The sequence below is a fragment of the Emydura macquarii genome, unplaced genomic scaffold, assembly GCF_026122565.2.
Source record: "Emydura macquarii macquarii isolate MOO-44397 ecotype Brisbane River unplaced genomic scaffold, CSIRO-AGI_Emac_v2 contig_2897, whole genome shotgun sequence".
NCBI lineage: Eukaryota > Metazoa > Chordata > Testudines > Chelidae > Emydura > Emydura macquarii.
Genome location: NW_027133034.1, coordinates 51,426,080 through 51,443,120, shown reverse-complemented (window position 1 = coordinate 51,443,120; position 17,041 = coordinate 51,426,080). Strand labels below are relative to the sequence as shown.

At 37.8% G+C, this 17,041-nt stretch overlaps 1 protein-coding gene across 4 annotated transcripts in view; it reads left to right on the top strand.

Annotated features, from left to right (window-relative positions):
- HOMER1 (homer scaffold protein 1) overlaps positions 1-17,041 on the top strand; it is a 154,076-nt gene that overhangs the window by 85,278 nt on the left and 51,757 nt on the right. For 3 of the 4 annotated variants that reach the window (XM_067569300.1, XM_067569297.1, XM_067569299.1), the window contains exon 5: positions 6,249-6,391. In XM_067569300.1, the coding sequence (XP_067425401.1) occupies positions 6,249-6,391 (143 nt within the window). Of the gene's footprint in view, positions 1-6,248; positions 6,392-7,294; positions 8,216-17,041 lie in introns of those variants that run through there. The other variant, XM_067569298.1, reaches the window with a different exon arrangement.

The window sequence follows — 17,041 nt, the reverse complement described above, 5'->3', positions numbered from 1 at the left end:
TTCAGGTGTTGGTGCATCCCGGTGCCGTCAGTTGGAGATTTTTAGCAGCAGTACCCATCCGGGTTGCACATGCACAGTGGTTGTCTCACGGTGACATTGGCACTTCAACCACCACGCTCGCGACCCAACCCCCTCAGTTCCTTCTCAACCATCCCCAGCCTGAGACAGAGATCCTTACTGCTCTCACTCACAAGCCTAGAAAAACAAAAGTAGCTTAAAATAGCTTTAGATAGCAGTAGAGTAGTAGAATAGTTTAGTCAAAATAAATTAGTATTTTTAGTATAACTTGCTTAATTTGTTAAAATATTTCTTTAATTACTATCTTTTTACTTCTTTCTTAAGTATTTTCTCATATTCAAGAGAGAAACTACCCAAAAATGCCTGGTTCCCCAGGCTTTAAGCGATGCGCAGTACACATCTGCGACAGCCACTCTCTGTTAGGTGCCTGAGAGAAGGGCACATACCTCAGAAGTGCATTCACTGCACAAACTTAAAATGTAAGCCAGAGCTGGGTGTGGCAGAGACCCCCATCTCAGGATGATGATCATGGAAAAATTCCTTACGCTGTCCTCTGACCTAGGACAACAAACCCCAGGAGAATCCCAAGGGAAATCAGACAAAGGCAAAGCTAATTCCTCTTCAAAAGCAAGGAAAAGAGCCCTGACCTTGCCACAGAGGGACACACCTAAAACGAAGCATCTCCTGCCAGGTTGCTGTCCTCAGAGCCAATCACTTCCTGGCTGAGCACTTTTGAGGCACTGGGCATTTCCGGCACCACCTGCACTGGGACCTCTGCCGGACCCCAACTGAAAGGAAAGAAGTTGAGAGGCAAGTCTGACTCCACCTTCACTGCATCGCAGATGAAAATGGCAACGAAAACCTTTATGGGGACTATGCCTCTACCACCTGTGCTGATGACGCCACTCAGCACTGACTGAGATGGTGCCTAACAAGTCAAAGTGGGAAACAATGGCACTAACAGACAGAAGTTTGCATCAGCAGACACAAATCCAAAACATCAATACTGCAGAAAGATGCAACAATGGTTCAGCCAACCATGGACATGTCCACCGGTGCCGTTCTTTGCAATGGCTGCCATGGGACCCATGGGCGGTGTACAGGAATCAATTCAGTCATCCTACAATACCACCCCATGGTGATTTAAGATTACTATCACCATCTCCTAGAACTTCCAAAACCCCTGATGAAACAACAGAGGAAACAGAAGAATGTTCGGAACTAGATGCACACAATTCTTCGTCACCTGATGAGGCCATACTGCCACCACCTCTCACCACAGCAGACTACTTTAAACAATTGCAAGAGCTTTTCAAGAGAGTAATTTGTAGACAAGAAATTCTCCTGGAGAAAGTATCAGAAAATCAACATAAAGTACTTCAGATACTCCAGATGTCTTCCACTACCAAAATTGCATTACCAATAAACGACACACTCATGGAGCCAGCAGAAATCACGTGGCAGGCTTCAGCCACTGCCACACCAACATGCAAAAGAGCCGACAGAAACTACTACGTTCCTGCTAAAGGCATGGGATTTTTATTCACTCACCATCCGCCAAACTCCCTAGTGGTAGAAGCAGCGAACCAAAGGGGAAAGCAAACACAATATAAATCAGAGGTTCTCAAACTAGGGATCGTGACCCCCCTCAGGGTCGCGAGGTTATTATGTGGGAGTCACGAGCTGTCAGCCCCCACACATGCCAGTAAGGGTTGCATGGCATGGGAGGGGTCATTACTTTTTGAGGTGAGGGGTTGTCACAGCCTGAAATATTTTCTTTTGCTGGGACCCTCTTTGAAGTTTAAGAACACCTGATATAAATCCACCGCTCATTATAAGGAGTCAAAGAGACTTGATTTATTTGGGCGCAAAGTGTACTCTTCCTCAACCCTACAGTTCAAGGTAGCAAACGATAGTGCACTACTAACAAAGTACAATTATGACAACTATAATAAATTCAGCGAATTCATCAACAATGTGCCAGAGGATAGAAGGGAACAATTCTGAGCCATGATAACTGAGGGACAGCTTATTGTCCACACAGCTTTCCAAGCATCCCTCAGTGTAGCTGACACAGCGACACGAACAACTGCCATAGCTGTGGTCATGCGCAGGGCATCATGGCTGCAGTCCTCTGGAATACCAAAGGACCTACGAACGAAAGTAAAAGACCTTATTTTCAATAGGGAGAACCTATTCTCAGTGAAAACTGACGACGTCCTCCATTCCATGAAGGACTCCAGGGCAACTCTAAACCCTCAAGATATACACAAATGCGCCTAAACGCAAGAAATACCAACCATATCAATGTAAGGAATCATCATTCCCCTGACAACAGAGACAGTTTGATACCTACAAACAAAGACAGAGGCCTCAAAGACAGAGACCATTGCAGGCACAGTCATCATCTTCACAACCATAATCAGTGAAACAGTCATTTTGAAGTATTGGTCGAGGGTCTGAAAGTCCTCCCCTACTTTCCACCACAAATAGGCAGCAAGTCAAAAATCTTTGGACCCTGCTTATGACCATCTTACAATATTTGGGCATCAATTACCTCAGCTAAATGGGTCCTAGAAATCATGCAAGTGGGCTACTTGATCACTTTCACACAATTCCACTTACCCAACCCTCTTCAGGGACCTCTTTCATGAGCACTTCCTGTGACAAGAAGTACATCTTCTACAGTTAGGTGCAGTGGAACAAGTTCCTCCACAATACAAAGGGAGGGGATTCTGTTCCCATTATTGATTAACACAGAAGAAAAGCCAAGGTTGGAGCCCATTCTAGATCTCAGAAAACTCAACAAATTTGTGCAAGTTCAGAGATTCAGGATGGTCACATTAGCCACAGTAATTACAGCACTGGAACAAGGGAACTGCTTCTCAGCCCTCGACCTACAAGAAGCCTATTTCCATATCACAATACACTCAACTCACAGGCAATTCCTTTGTTTCACAGTTGGAAAATAACATTACCAATACAGAGTACTACCGTTTGGCCTCTCCACAATGCCATGAGTCTTTTCCACAACCCTTGTAGTAGTAGCAGCACACCTTCTCAAGCAAGAGATAATAGCATTCCCATATCTCGATGACTGGTTGTTGAAAAGTTCTACTCAGTCAGAGGCAATAGACAATACTCAGATGACCAAAGGTTTGGGTTGCAGATAAACAAAAAGGAATTAACTCTAATTCCAGCTCAACAACTGGAATTTGTAGGAGCACACCTTGACTCCAGAGAGGCCACAGTGTCACTACCACTACCGAGATTTCAGACACTGATAACTCTTACCTCACTACCAATAGACAGTCCATATATTATAACATGTACTTGTCTACAGCTATTAGAACATATGGCAGCCACTGCTTTCATGGTAAAACACGCACATCTGCACGTGTTGCCTACAAGGATGGCTGCATTCACTCCACATGCCAAACAAGCACAGCCACAACAGACACTTCACGATACCCAACAAAGTCAAGTCATTACTACCCTGGTGGACAAAACCAGAAAATGTATGTTCAGGAATACCTTTCCAACAAGAACAGTCAGTAAGTAATGATTATGAAGGATGCTTCACTAATTGGATGGGGTTTCCACATACACAACACACCATTCAGGAACAGTAGTCTTCCACAAAAACATGACTACACAACAACTTGCTCAAATTATGGGCAGTCTGCAATGCATGCCTATATTTCTTTCCACAATGAACAAAGCAGTACGCGTAATGACAGGCAAATTCACCTGTATGTTCTACATAAATCAACAGGGTGGAGCCCAATCCCATTCTTTGTGTATGGAAGCCGTGAGACTGTGGAATTGCTGCATAAGTCACAACATAATGCTGTCAGCCACATACCTCCCAGGTTGTCAGAATACATCAGCTGACATACTGAGCAGACGGTTCTTTCGAGATCATGAACTGATCACACTGCAGCAAAAAACTCAGAAATGCCCACAGTTTTGCTTGAGTGTGGGATTGGGATGCCATTCTCTAGGAGATGCCTTCCTCCTCAAATGGGAAGCAACATTATTATGTGTTCCCACCAATCCCATTACCATCAAGAGTAATATACAAGATACAATACAACAGGGCCATAGTAATACTGATAGCCCCAACGTGGCCCAGACAAACATGGTATTCTTACCTGATGAGGATGACAGCTCTCCCTTCGGAGGGACCTCCTCTCACACAACAACATCCTGGTCTGGACAGACTTCACCGGAAGGCCTGTTTCCTACATGGTTCCATCACAATGAATTAAACTATTCAGAACAAGTGAAACAGCTATTATTTAATAGCAGGTAACCAATCACATGTGAAACATATCTTAAGAAATGGAAGAGATTCTACATATGGTGCCAAAACAAACACACTAATGCACTTTTGGCACCCCCACCTGCAAGTTCTGGATTAAATACTGGAACTAAAAACCTCAGGACTCTCTATGAGCTTCATCAGGGTACATCTTGCAGCCATCAATGTGTTCCACCACAAAATCAAAGGGATGTCATTATTTATGCATCCCATTACCAAACATTTTCTCACTGGTTTACAGAATATATACCCGCAAGTCCATGATCTCACACCAACATAGGACTTAAACTTGGTGTTAGAAAATCTCATGGGACGCCCCCCCCCCCCCTCCCTTGAACCGATGGCTACGTGCTCACTGCTACCCCTATTGATGAAAGTAGTGTTTTTTAGTTGCTATCACCTCGGCAAGACTAGTAGGTGAAATGGGAGCCCTCATAGCTCACCCTCCATATAACGTATTCTTTAGGGATAAAATCAAACTGAAACCTCACTCTAAATTTCTACCGAAAGTAACATTGTTCTTTCATATAAACCAATAGCTCCATCTTCCTATGTTCACCCGCAAGGGTTTGGGGCAGAACAGGAGGCCAGGTGGCGCACACAGAATGCCATTGCTCTTCTGACATTTAATCTAGACAGAACCAAGCCTTTCCATAAATCCACAAAACTATTCATCTCTATGGCATAATAATCCAAAGGCTCCACAATATTTGTACAGAGACTCTCCACACAGATCTCTAACTGCATCCACTTATGCTATGAGGAAAACAAAATAAAACCATCGTTGAGGATCGGAACCGACTGCACCAGGTCAATGCTGACTTCCGTTGCCTTCCTGAACAATGTCCCATTTACGGACATTTGTAGAGCTGCAGCCTGGGCGTCTGAATATATATTAATAAAACATTATGCAGTCACACACAGCTCAGATACTGATGCACTGGTAGGCTCTATAATGTTAACATCCATTACTTGAACCACTCCACAGTCATCACCTCCCCTTCCCCCGCCCCATCTACAATGGGGCACTGCTCTACAGTCTCCTGAAATGGAGCACCCACAGAGATAGCATTTGAAGAAAAAAAGGTTACTCAGCCTCTGCAGTAACTGAGGTTTCTCAAAAGGTGTGTCCCTGTGGGTGCTCCACTTTACCCCCCTTTTCTTCTCCTCTACTTCGGAGTTGATTTAGGAACTCTACAGTAGAGAAGGAATTGAGGGGATTGGGTTGTGCGTGTGGTGGTTGAAATGCCAACAGCGCTGCAAGACTACCACTGCTTATGCGCGACCCGGACGGGCACTGCTGCTAAAATTCTCTGACGGCTCTGGGATGCACTGACATCTGAAGTGGAGCACCACACGGATACAGTTCTTGAAGAAGCTCAGTTACTGCACAGACTGAGTAACCTTCTCTTGTACAAAAAGTGGTGCTTCCACTTTCAACTTCCATTTTTTATGAAAGTAAAATGAGAAACTGTTTTAATACCTCTACTTCAAGATTGTCATACTATGATAAAATACAAAGTGAAAGATAAGAGTTGTAGTCATGGTTGGTACAGACTTAATGGTTGAAAATTCTTCACAATGTGTAGATAGAAGATAAGGGAAGGAGAAGAAGTCCAGGAACCCTATAAGCAGGAGACTGTGTACTTGTTGATAATGGCATACATTGATGTATACTATGTGTATAACCTCCTTATATGTCTTATTAAGTTTCTAAATTATATTACATGATAGTTTTGGGGGGGGGGTTCAGATTTATATACTGATGATCTTGGGAGCCTCATCTTAATGTCATCTTAAAATTAGTAACCATGCTCTTAAAATGTTTAATTTTGTCATTATTTATATATGCATTGTGACATAAGATCAGTGTATAATTGTAAATTTTTATTTTTTTTAACTTCAGGAATCAGCAGGAGGGGATATTCAATCTCCTTTAACACCAGAAAGCATTAATGGAACAGATGATGAAAGAACAATTCCAGAAGTGACCCAAAACTCGGAACCAAGGGCTGAACCAACCCAGAATGCATTGCCATTTACGCATAGGTACAGATTCAGTTCACACATCTTGATTAAGTAATACGTTTATTTCATTGTTAAAGGGACCTTTTTTCTTTAATTCATGACACTGCCATTTTGGAGCTAATATTTTTTTTTTTTTTTTTTTAAAGCAAAGTAAAGGACTCAGCTTTATATTGGCAATACAGTCCGTTTTCACAGAAAAATTGTATAGGAAAATCTACAGAGGAGGTTTTTTGGAATTTCTCTTACAATGTGAATACAAGCACTTTATTCCTGAACACAAGGTGTCCCTTTAACAGGAAGCAATACTTACATGCCTGAGACCTCAGCAGAATTAACTGCTTCAAAGAACTTGTTCCAATTAACTTACCTTTTTTGTTCACTTTCAAATTATTTTAAAAGACTGATAACATTAGACGTCAGCCTTGTGGTGATAAATTGTTGGAAGACAAGTGTGTCCATGTAATCCTGAAGGGTTATAAATTTAAAACAGCCTTCTAATTAAACCTCTCTCTGACAGTTTAAAATATTCCACAATGTTTTTTTCAAAATATAGAAGAAAGTTACATTTGCGCTTCAGAGTGAATTATAATTCATTGAACTGAGCATGTTTTGCTCCACTGCCCCTTAGGAAAATTGAGACAATGTTTTTTTTTATTTAGAGTTGAAAGTCCTGAGCTAAAATGGATTTAGCTTGCATATTAGAAATTATCATAAATGTGACATTCTCTCTCTAAAAGCAGAATAAGTATAGAGAGCAGGGGAAAGTTAGATAAATATATAATAAAAGTAGAGCAAAGTTCGGAATATTAGTTTTCTCTTAAATTATGAGTTTGATTCAATTTAAGAAGAGTTTAAAAACCTTAAATTGCTAAGATTGTGCTTGAGAGACTGAGAAACAACAGAATCTTTTGAAATTTTGTGCAGAGAATTCAGGATGAACAGAAACATGGACTTTAAATTGTTCCTTTTGAAGAATGTGTTAACATCACCTGGAAAAGCTCAAAATACTGATCATTTTGCACTTCAAAATTAATAAGACGAGTGATTGTGTGTTGTCATTTTTATACTTGAACTGTCATCCAGTTTAGTCCCAGTATGTCTGTAGAGGAAATGGTCTTTTTTTGAGAGCGAGAGAGAGAGATTGCTATGTACTTGAGGGAGGAATATTCCAAATACTGCACTTCTCTGAAATCCTGAAGACTGTATTCTGGTCAGTGGGTTTATTTAAACTTGTTACATATGCATGTTTACATTTTCTATAAATATTTTGTGTGAGATGGGGAAAGGGCAAAGTCAACAGTTTTTTATAGTGTTTTTTAAAAAGCAAATTGTGATCATTGCAAGAACTGCCTTTTGCATAATTGTTAATAGTCGTTTCTGCCACACCCCTGTAATAATTGGACCTCCGTCTGCACTGAGTGTGCCTGAAAAAATTACTTTTGGATGTTTTTAAAATGAACCATATGTATCTTTTTTTTTTTTTTTAAACTCTGACAGTGATTACAAAACTTTTTCTACATTTCTCTTTTCAGTCTACTTCATGTATGTATTTTGAGCTTTCTGTTTAATATTCTGTTGTAATATGTTTAACTTTACTAGCTAGGATTTGTCTTCTGGTATTGACTCTGTATTTTACAGTGTCACTTATTCATGACGTTGATTTTCGCAAGGCCAGTATTTCTTTTGCTAATGATTACTTACAAATTAGCCAAATGAGCAGTTCATGTTTTTCAGAAGAAAATCCAAAGGAAATAACCTTGTGAAGTTAAATTATTCTGGATTAAGTAGTTTATACCGTAGTTCCATATAGATTGCAACAGGGCACTTTTTAAAACTTTACTGAAAAGCTCAATTGTGGATATTTATATAGTGGTATTTAACATTAAGAAAAATACTATTCTTCAAAGAGTTTTACTTGTGGAAAATGTTTCATATGCAAGTTCTTTTTATAGAGAATTATGAAAACTCAGTTTTTGCTACACTGGAAGTTGATATTTTTTCCTGATAGATCTAAAGTTCTCTGTTTCCAGGAATAGCTCAGTTAGGCTGAAAAATATAGATTTTACTTATGATAGAATTAAATTTTGAAAATCAATTGCCTTGATTTTTTGTGATAGTTTGGTGTTAGATTTAATGAAGTCTCAATGGGCCAAATTCTGTAATGCATGTACAAAACAGATGTAAAATGAGCCTAGTCATGGTCAAAAGTGAAAAATCTGAGATGGGATTCTATAATGTTGAATGGACAAGTTAGATAGATGCAGTTTTTGGTGCATTGGTTGGTAGGGTGCACTGTATTCATTTGGCAATTGGTTTTGCTGTACGACTCAACTTGCAGATGCCCATCGGAAAACTATTTGCAGATTATCTGGGATTTTCACAAAAACTGAGCAGGAATTACACTACCATAATGCCTGCTTTATCTTGACAGCATTTCTCAATGCTTGGCAGATTTGCTCTATCTTGATATATCACTCTGATGTTTTTTTTTTCTCTTGATGCACTGATAACCAGTGATGGTTATTGACCAATAGCACTGCTATACAACAAAGTGGATGTCCCCTCCCATTGTCACAGGAGTGCATTTCTGTAATTATTGCTATTATGCAATTGTCAGATGTCTCCCTTCTGAATGTGCAATGACAAAACTGATATGTTGGCAATGCTTTTGGTTGTGAAGACAAATGGAGAGCATGTAAAGGCTCGTGTGTAATGGTGGATTTTTAAAATGGTTAGTATTGATTATTTTATTACTGGTAGTGTCCACAATTTGCTAGGTACTTTCTAAACAGAAAAGCAGCTCTATGGTCTTTTTCTCCAAGGAGTTCACAAACAGAAGGTAGGGGAAAAGGATGCAACAAATTAGTAGCCAGGTACAAGTAGTGATGGGACATATTTTAATAAAATAAAGTTAGCTTAAGAAGTTTATTTTTCAAGCAAATACGGGATATATATTACTTCTCAGACTTCACAGTATAAATCAGCTAGTTTTCCCACTGATGGGACAATAGAAGTAGGTCTTCAAGTGAGATGTAAATGAAGAGAGCATGGTTGTACTGAGCTCAGAAAATGCAGCTGGTAGAAAAAGGCCTAGGAGCAATGTGAAAGAAACTGTCAAAAGGGTGGACAAGGCTACCTTAATGGTTGGAACTGAGGAGGTAGGAGGGCCATGGAGATGAGACAAGGGCCAGTACATAAGGAAAGGAAGAGTTAGGAAAGACTTTACAAGTGATTACAAAAAGCTTGAACTTTATCCAGTAGGAGAGGGAGAGACAATGGAAAGATTCAGAGGGTGATGTAGGAATAACAGTCAAGAAAAAGGATTTTGGACTTGAGGGGAATGATGTGGATGTTGATGATGAGACCAGATGATTGGAGGTGTAAGGAGTGGTATTTTAGTTTGCCCCTTTCCTATTAGTCACTTCTAGTCTGCTAGCACATCTACAGAATGGGCTTGATTTGTAGTTTTTTCATGACACACCCTCTGTTTGGCCAGCTATATTCCTTTTGGCAGACATACACTCTCCTCTCTGCTTGTGAGTGGAGTTATTTTTATTTTCCACCCCCACAGAGTATGTCAGCAGCATAAATTTTTACACAACATCAGTCAGAAACAAGTGAAAGTATCATTTTGCACCCAAAAGCTAATTTACAGCATCATGTAAGTCACCACACCACACCATGGAGTTTTGGCTATTATATCAACTTTAACTTTTTTATTATTGACTTAAATAATTATAACTATTGAGACAATCTGCATGTCATTAAATTTCTGTAACCCCATTCATATTCTGTAAATGTAATGGAGCAGAATTTTGTTCAGTCATTTCAATTTAACTTTAGTGGAAAAGTGTTAATAAAACTGTTACTAAGCACATACTAAGGAGTCAGAATATCTTAAGGAGATTGATATTTTTTTTAAATAGTATATAGTACTTACAAAGAATGATGAACACATACAATGAATGTGTTCATCATTCTTTGTAAGGAATACATTGAATATTCGTGCAAAGTGTTATATACTATTTTCTTTTAAAAAATCAGTGACTACTGTAGTTAGCACTGAATGATCCAGTAATACTGTTTTGCTGTTCAATCTCTCCCTTTCACAATAGTTAAAATATAACATTAACCTTCTTCCAGTAACTGAAACATAGGATAAAAAATAAAATGATTTGTGGACTATGATGCCAAAACTAATCACTGGCATCATGCACTTTTAAAGGTGCACTTTTCATCAGCCTTTTTTCCTTTCAGCTCTGTCTAGGTTAGGCACTATATATCCTATATATGCAAACTAGTTTTCAGGAAGATATTAATGAACCAGAGCTTTATGCGTAAAGTAAGATAAGACCGAGTAAAATGCACAAATTTATCTTCTCCCTTAACTCAACAGGGACAAGAAAGCACTAAGATTTTTAATACATCAGATATCTTTTTTTTTTGTGGGGGGAGGAGAATTTTCTGCATCCTCAGTCTGATTTTTATTTTAAATGTTAACTGTAAAAGGGCATTCAGAGAGAAGACAGTTAAGAAGGAATATTTTGTTCTGCCTTAGAAAGCAGACCTAAAATTACAAATTGAATAAGTAGGTCAGTGAACTCTCCAGTCTTTCTACTTTTGAGTTTCCCTAGTAACTGGTATTTTATAAAGTGTTGTTTTCCTTGAAACTTAATATATTTGTTTATAGCGGGCTATATTTCACTTCTCAGTACCCTGTAAAACTATGAGATAAACTTCAGCTTTCAAAGGCTTTACTAAATATATAAGGACTGTATTTTTGACACATTTTGAAAGTCTTTTTCTTGACCATGACTTGAAGCTGTTACCTCCCATTTCATGTAATACAAAATTTTATATATATATATTTCAGTATAATAAATTTATGGTTTGCCAGTTAAATTTAATGAACCTTTTACTATATATAGTGTTATATTTTGGAAAAAAGAAGTGTGTGCTATATGATGTTTTGACAGTAAACAGATTTATTAATATATATATATATATATATATAGCCTGTTCATTAAAATAATTCCTATTTTTGTATTCAAATAAGTTTTTAATAAGAAAATTTGATTCATTGCCGTAGTGAAAAACAGGCTTTTATTTCAAATGTTGGTTATATCTTAGAATAGATATTTTATTGTCTAGACTTGCATACTATTTGACAATGTTGCATGTAAATCCAGTACTGTAACCAAAAAAAAAAACCCTTGCTGCTAGTCCATGTTTTTTCTATGGGTTTTCATTAAAGGTTGTATGCAGAAATCTGTTTAGTAGATCGATTTGCTTCTTCTTTTTGTATGTTACAATTGCACTTTTGCTAAAAGACTGAATATTTGTGGGTTTATTTCTGCATTATAGTAAAACTGTATTTTTGTGGATTATGTTGAATTCTTACTACATTTATTCTGAGTTTCAAAAAAAAAGGTTAAGTTGAAATAACTGCATTCCCTGATTTAGTACAGATTAACTCCATATACCTTGAAATCTAAATGTATATTTTCGCTTTATATTGTCATATATAGCTTCTTTTATGTGGTCTTTAAAACCTAGTTTTGAGTGAAATGATTAAATTTAACCTTTTATATATCAAAAATAATATTGTTTTAGCTTCTTTAAGTAGTAACCTTAAGAGAGCTAGGTTCTTTTAAAAACGTTTTGAGGACAATTATTGCCTTTTTATATAATATAAAATTAAACAGTCCATAAGTGGTGGGAGACTTTCTCATTAAAGATAATTTCTTTGTGTATTGGAAGAACCCTAATGGATTCAGTTGTTTTGTTGTGAAGAAAGAAGAATCCCCTGAGATGTGCTCAAAGGGGTGACTACTTCACCCTTTAAATTATGTAATGTGTTCTCCCTACTAGTGCTGGCACACAGGCAATAGTGGGGGGAGAGGGGCAGCAGCATGTGGCTTCCACCTCAACCAGCATGCCTTTCAGTACTGTGGAGCACCTGTCTGTGCTGTCCTCCTCCTACCCTTGTGCTCAAGAAGTTCAAGAACCAGTGTTCTGGAAGCCCACTGAACCAATTGCATGGAGGGTAGGGGAAGAGCTTCCTACTTCCCTGACACCCCTCCTGGGCTCCCAGAATTTAGCCTAAAGAGCTTAATATCAATACAAAAAAATAATAGTGTTTGTCAATGTTAAGTTCTTAATTTGAAGGAGACATTTTTAGCCAACCTTAACTCAATTCATTTAACTTGAACCTTTGAATTTCTTTTGAAGACTTTCCTAGTTGTGACAATCCCAATAAGTAATAAGGAATCTCTGGAATAGATATTAAGGCCTATCAAGACATTCAGAACTAGAATGTGTTAGGTCTGTATTAGATATTCAGTACATCTGATATTTACCTTTAGTTCTATTAGCAAACCCCAACAGTGGGGGGCAGAAGAAGGCTTAACTATAATCTTTTAAGGGTGGACATACAGCATACATCACTAGGTGCCTTGAAAAATCATGTACAAAACTGAAATCTGCATTCATTGGAGCTAATTTTAGCAAATGTAGGAACTGTAACTAAAAGCCATAAATCCTTAGAATAATCATTTGTCACTATTTGTTTGTGCTTGATAGAATGACTAATATAAAATAGTCTTAGAAGACCAAGACAATCCTATAGTTTACATAAAAGGATGGTCCTACAACCTATGTTGTCATACTGTTTTTTCCCTCCAGCTCATCACATCCATAAGAATTCTATATAAAAAATTGAAACAGTTGGCGGTGGCTTGCTTAACAAATGAACTTTTTATTTCTAATGTCAGGAACAGCTGCAGTCTTCAACCATTCAAACTCTTAAACTCTGAATTTTTTTTTTTTAAATTATCTAATTATAAATACTATTTATGGCTCCATAAACCTGGTTTATGTCCTTTGGTACTTAACAATAATCAATCAGATACAGAGTTCTTTATTGCTTAAGAGATTTGCTTTTAAGCACAACCATTAGGATTGCCCCTGGCATGTCTCAAGGATACAAATATTTGACGCTCATTATTCCTATTCAAATGCCACTCTCACATATACAATGATCAGTTTCCTGTCCTTTTGTGGCATTGGTGAACAAGTTCTTTCTCAGTCAAATTTTGCTGAGATTGTAGGTTAGTGATAAGATTCCTGCTGTTTGACTACTATTTATTATATTTTTTTTCCGGTAAATGTCATTGAGAGAGAGAGGTTTTTATTTTAGCTGTAACATTATATGAGTGTTGTGTGTTTGTCTGTGTGTGATGCCTGCGGTGGTGTTCTATGAGACGGTTTGGTCTGGAATAATGTAAGAATGTATACATGGTTTACAATATCTTGAGTTTTAAGACTTGTGACCCTTATGATCTTCTTCCAATGAAGAAATCTTTTGGAGATGAGTTGAAGGAAATTCTTCCATGAAAGATAGTTGTCACCTTATGGTGTTTTAGCCCACACTTCTATATTTCAGCTTTTTGTGGCATTGCTTGAACACTACTAGCACACTGCCTGAAAAACATTTCAGCCAAAGTAGGTTTAAACTGCATGCTAGACCTTCTTATTGTAGGACTAGGGATTCCAAGCTGCCATATTTTATTCAGCAAATATCTATCTTGTATTTGTGATACTTTCTATTGAGCTAAATTGAGGATTCCAACTTTTACCACAAAGATCTTTCCTGTCAAACATGTCTCTAAACAACTTGAAACATTTAAATCTTGAGTCACCGAAAATGAACACAACACTTATTTGGTGTATCTTAGTAAAGTGTCATCCAGAAAGATCAAGCAGACTATCATGAAGCATTTGAAACAACAAATGCACAGTTCCTTTGTGGAAATGCCATTTCTTGAGTTGCCAAAGGGAAGAAGAATGAGGAATTTACTCCTATGGATGGATTTTCTGTAACATTGAATGTCCTCTTACTTGGATCTGAAACCTCAGTGTGTATTTGGTCAAAGATAACACTTAAAAGTCTATTGAAAACTTTTCTTACACCAAAAATATGAAACTAATAAAACAATTTGCAGCCATTAGGAAAAGTTATGATAAAGATGTTGATCCAGATAGCTTCAACAGTACTTATGATAGTCATGATTCTTCTGTAAATGAGGTGCCTTTTATGAAAAATAAGGGTTCTGCTCTCTCAGGTCACCCCAACACCTGTTTAACCATATCTCTAACCACTTAGTTCATCAAATTGTAGTAACCATAGTTGCATCCCAACTGGATAGGGAAGTTCATATGTGAAAGTATTTCATAACCAGGGTCCTCAGCCCCTTCAGAATCCTAACTGAATATGATGATATTTATACAAATGCTTTTAAGTTGTCTTTAAAAATGAGGTACCATAGATTTGTGCTCACCAGAAAGATGTTCCTGGTGGCTTTTGTCAACCTAAGAGAAGTCATGGGGAAATTCTTAAAGATTTGAAATTTGACTATTTGTAACAAGACTATTGCAGCTTGTCTTACAGGTAAGTATGTTTTTAACTCTCACTCACACACTACCTGCTTTCCTCTGCCTCTCTGACATAGAGCTGTCCAAAATATACCTGAGCAGCCTGTTACAAATGTAATAAGCTAAGAGAAAAGAAACCCACTGATAATGGATATGTTTTTCCTTCATTTCAAATTAAGACCTTGTTTATTTTCTCTCTGATAACTCTAAGGGCAAATGTTTTCATCAAAAACAAGAGAGACAAGATTTATATAATTATAGTCTGCTGCCAGACAAATCTTCCATTACATAACTTTTCAGGAATTGTTCACTTGAACTGAATAAACTCTTAAATACCTAACTGGACTGTGTCATGGTCTGGTTCCTCTGAAGCTGAAGAAAGGCTTGAACTTAAATTTCAGATGTCTATATTCCTCATGGCTATTAGAAAGGAGTCCAACAGAAGGGTATATGAATTTAAAGAGAAAAAGGCTTACAGTACAGCTAGTGGGCTTAGCCTTTTACTTGTGCTACAAAATAACTGCTTTGCTATCTTCTGTCTATCCAGTCATAATTTCAAGGTTAATTTGCTGTTGCTTTTCACTTTTTAGGAATACACAGAAAATAAACTCATCTCCTAATTTTAGGTTGTCTGATTTAGCCAAGGTCTGATGCATCTAAAAACCTCCATCAAATGTTCTTTAATAATCCTACCTAGCTGTTTTATAGTGCTTTTTCATCAGCAGATCTCAAAGTGCTTTACAAAGGGAATTAGTGTCACCAGCAGTAAAGGACACTGCAACAATACCTGACAAACTCTTCAGCTCCCAGGAGGCCATAGGCTCCAAACCAGCTTTTAAGTAATTTATGTTGAAAACTGATTTAAAGTGACGTGCATTTTTAATGATAAATGCATCTTGCAAAGACAAGACTGTCAGGTTTCACTCTTTAAAATCCGTTACTGTACATGCACAATAAACTTATTTTAAAACACAGCTTTATTCTTGTTATGGTCTGCACTAGATGGATATATTACTAAAAGCAGATTCACATGTTCATTGCAGCTGGGCTAATGGATTAGTGCTGCACCTTTTTAATCTATTTTTAATCATTCATATTTGACTGAAAAATATTAAAAAACTCCAGTTGCTGAATACTGATTAGTACTCCGGGGACCAGTTTCATGCCTCGCTGGGTTTATATAGAACTGAGGCTGCCATGCAAAATAAAGTGGTGTGGTTTTTTGTTTTGTTGTTTTTTGTGCATGCAGATTTCTTAAAATAATAGTGGTTTCCCCTCCCTCTTCAGGCTCTCTGTTTTTCCTGGTTGTTTTATCCCTTTGCCCTCCAACATACCCATTGCAGTTGGTCCATTCTCCCATTCCTCTCAAGTTCCTATAGTACATAACTCTACTTTGCTGCTCATCTTTTCTATGTTTGGCTAGAATCTTATTCTTTAAAGAAACAACATAAAGTATTTCAGAGATCAGGGCCCATATTTAAATGTGAGTGTATGTATGTCTAAGGAAGTCTAGGTTGATATAACTCACTGATCGGTCAGAAAAAGAATGCTTCAAGAAAAGCCACTACAAGCGAGAGTAAGAGCAGTGTTTTTTGTTAGTTTTAATTAGAATTATTGTCAGTTACTCCTTCTCTAAGATTGACAGGGCAGCTAACTGAACATAGATCATTTTTTAATTTGTGCTTTGTTTTCTTTTAAATTTAAATATGGTGAGCTGGATTCTGAACTGTGCCTCATTGGGTGCAGAGGGGCAGTGAGCAGTTGATTGCAGCTCCCAATCCTGCACCACCCACCCTAGGTTAGAGCTGTTGAGAAACTCTCTCATTCCACTGGTGTAAAGTCTTTCAGTAACTCTATGCCAGTGGGAATCAGATATGGTATAGCTGAATGTTCTTCTTACTCTGGAACATCCCCTACCTCCTCCTCCACCAGTGGTGAGTGGAGACTATTACAGGAACTGGTTCAACTGCCTCTGCTGACTCTGTAGCAGTAGAGATTTCCTTTGTGCAACTTTGTGCTGCCTGAGTGGTATAAAGCAGCCATAGTGGGCTGGAGAATTCAACTCTGTATGTGTGTTGGCAGAATTGTACCTAAGTCATTCTCCTAAACTGCCTATCTTTGATAGACCTTACATTAAAAACTAGATTTCATGAGATCCTTTCATTTCATGACGGGCCTGACACCCAGATTTAAGAGACCTCCAAATTTTTTGGGAAAAAAATGGCACAAAGCTTTTAA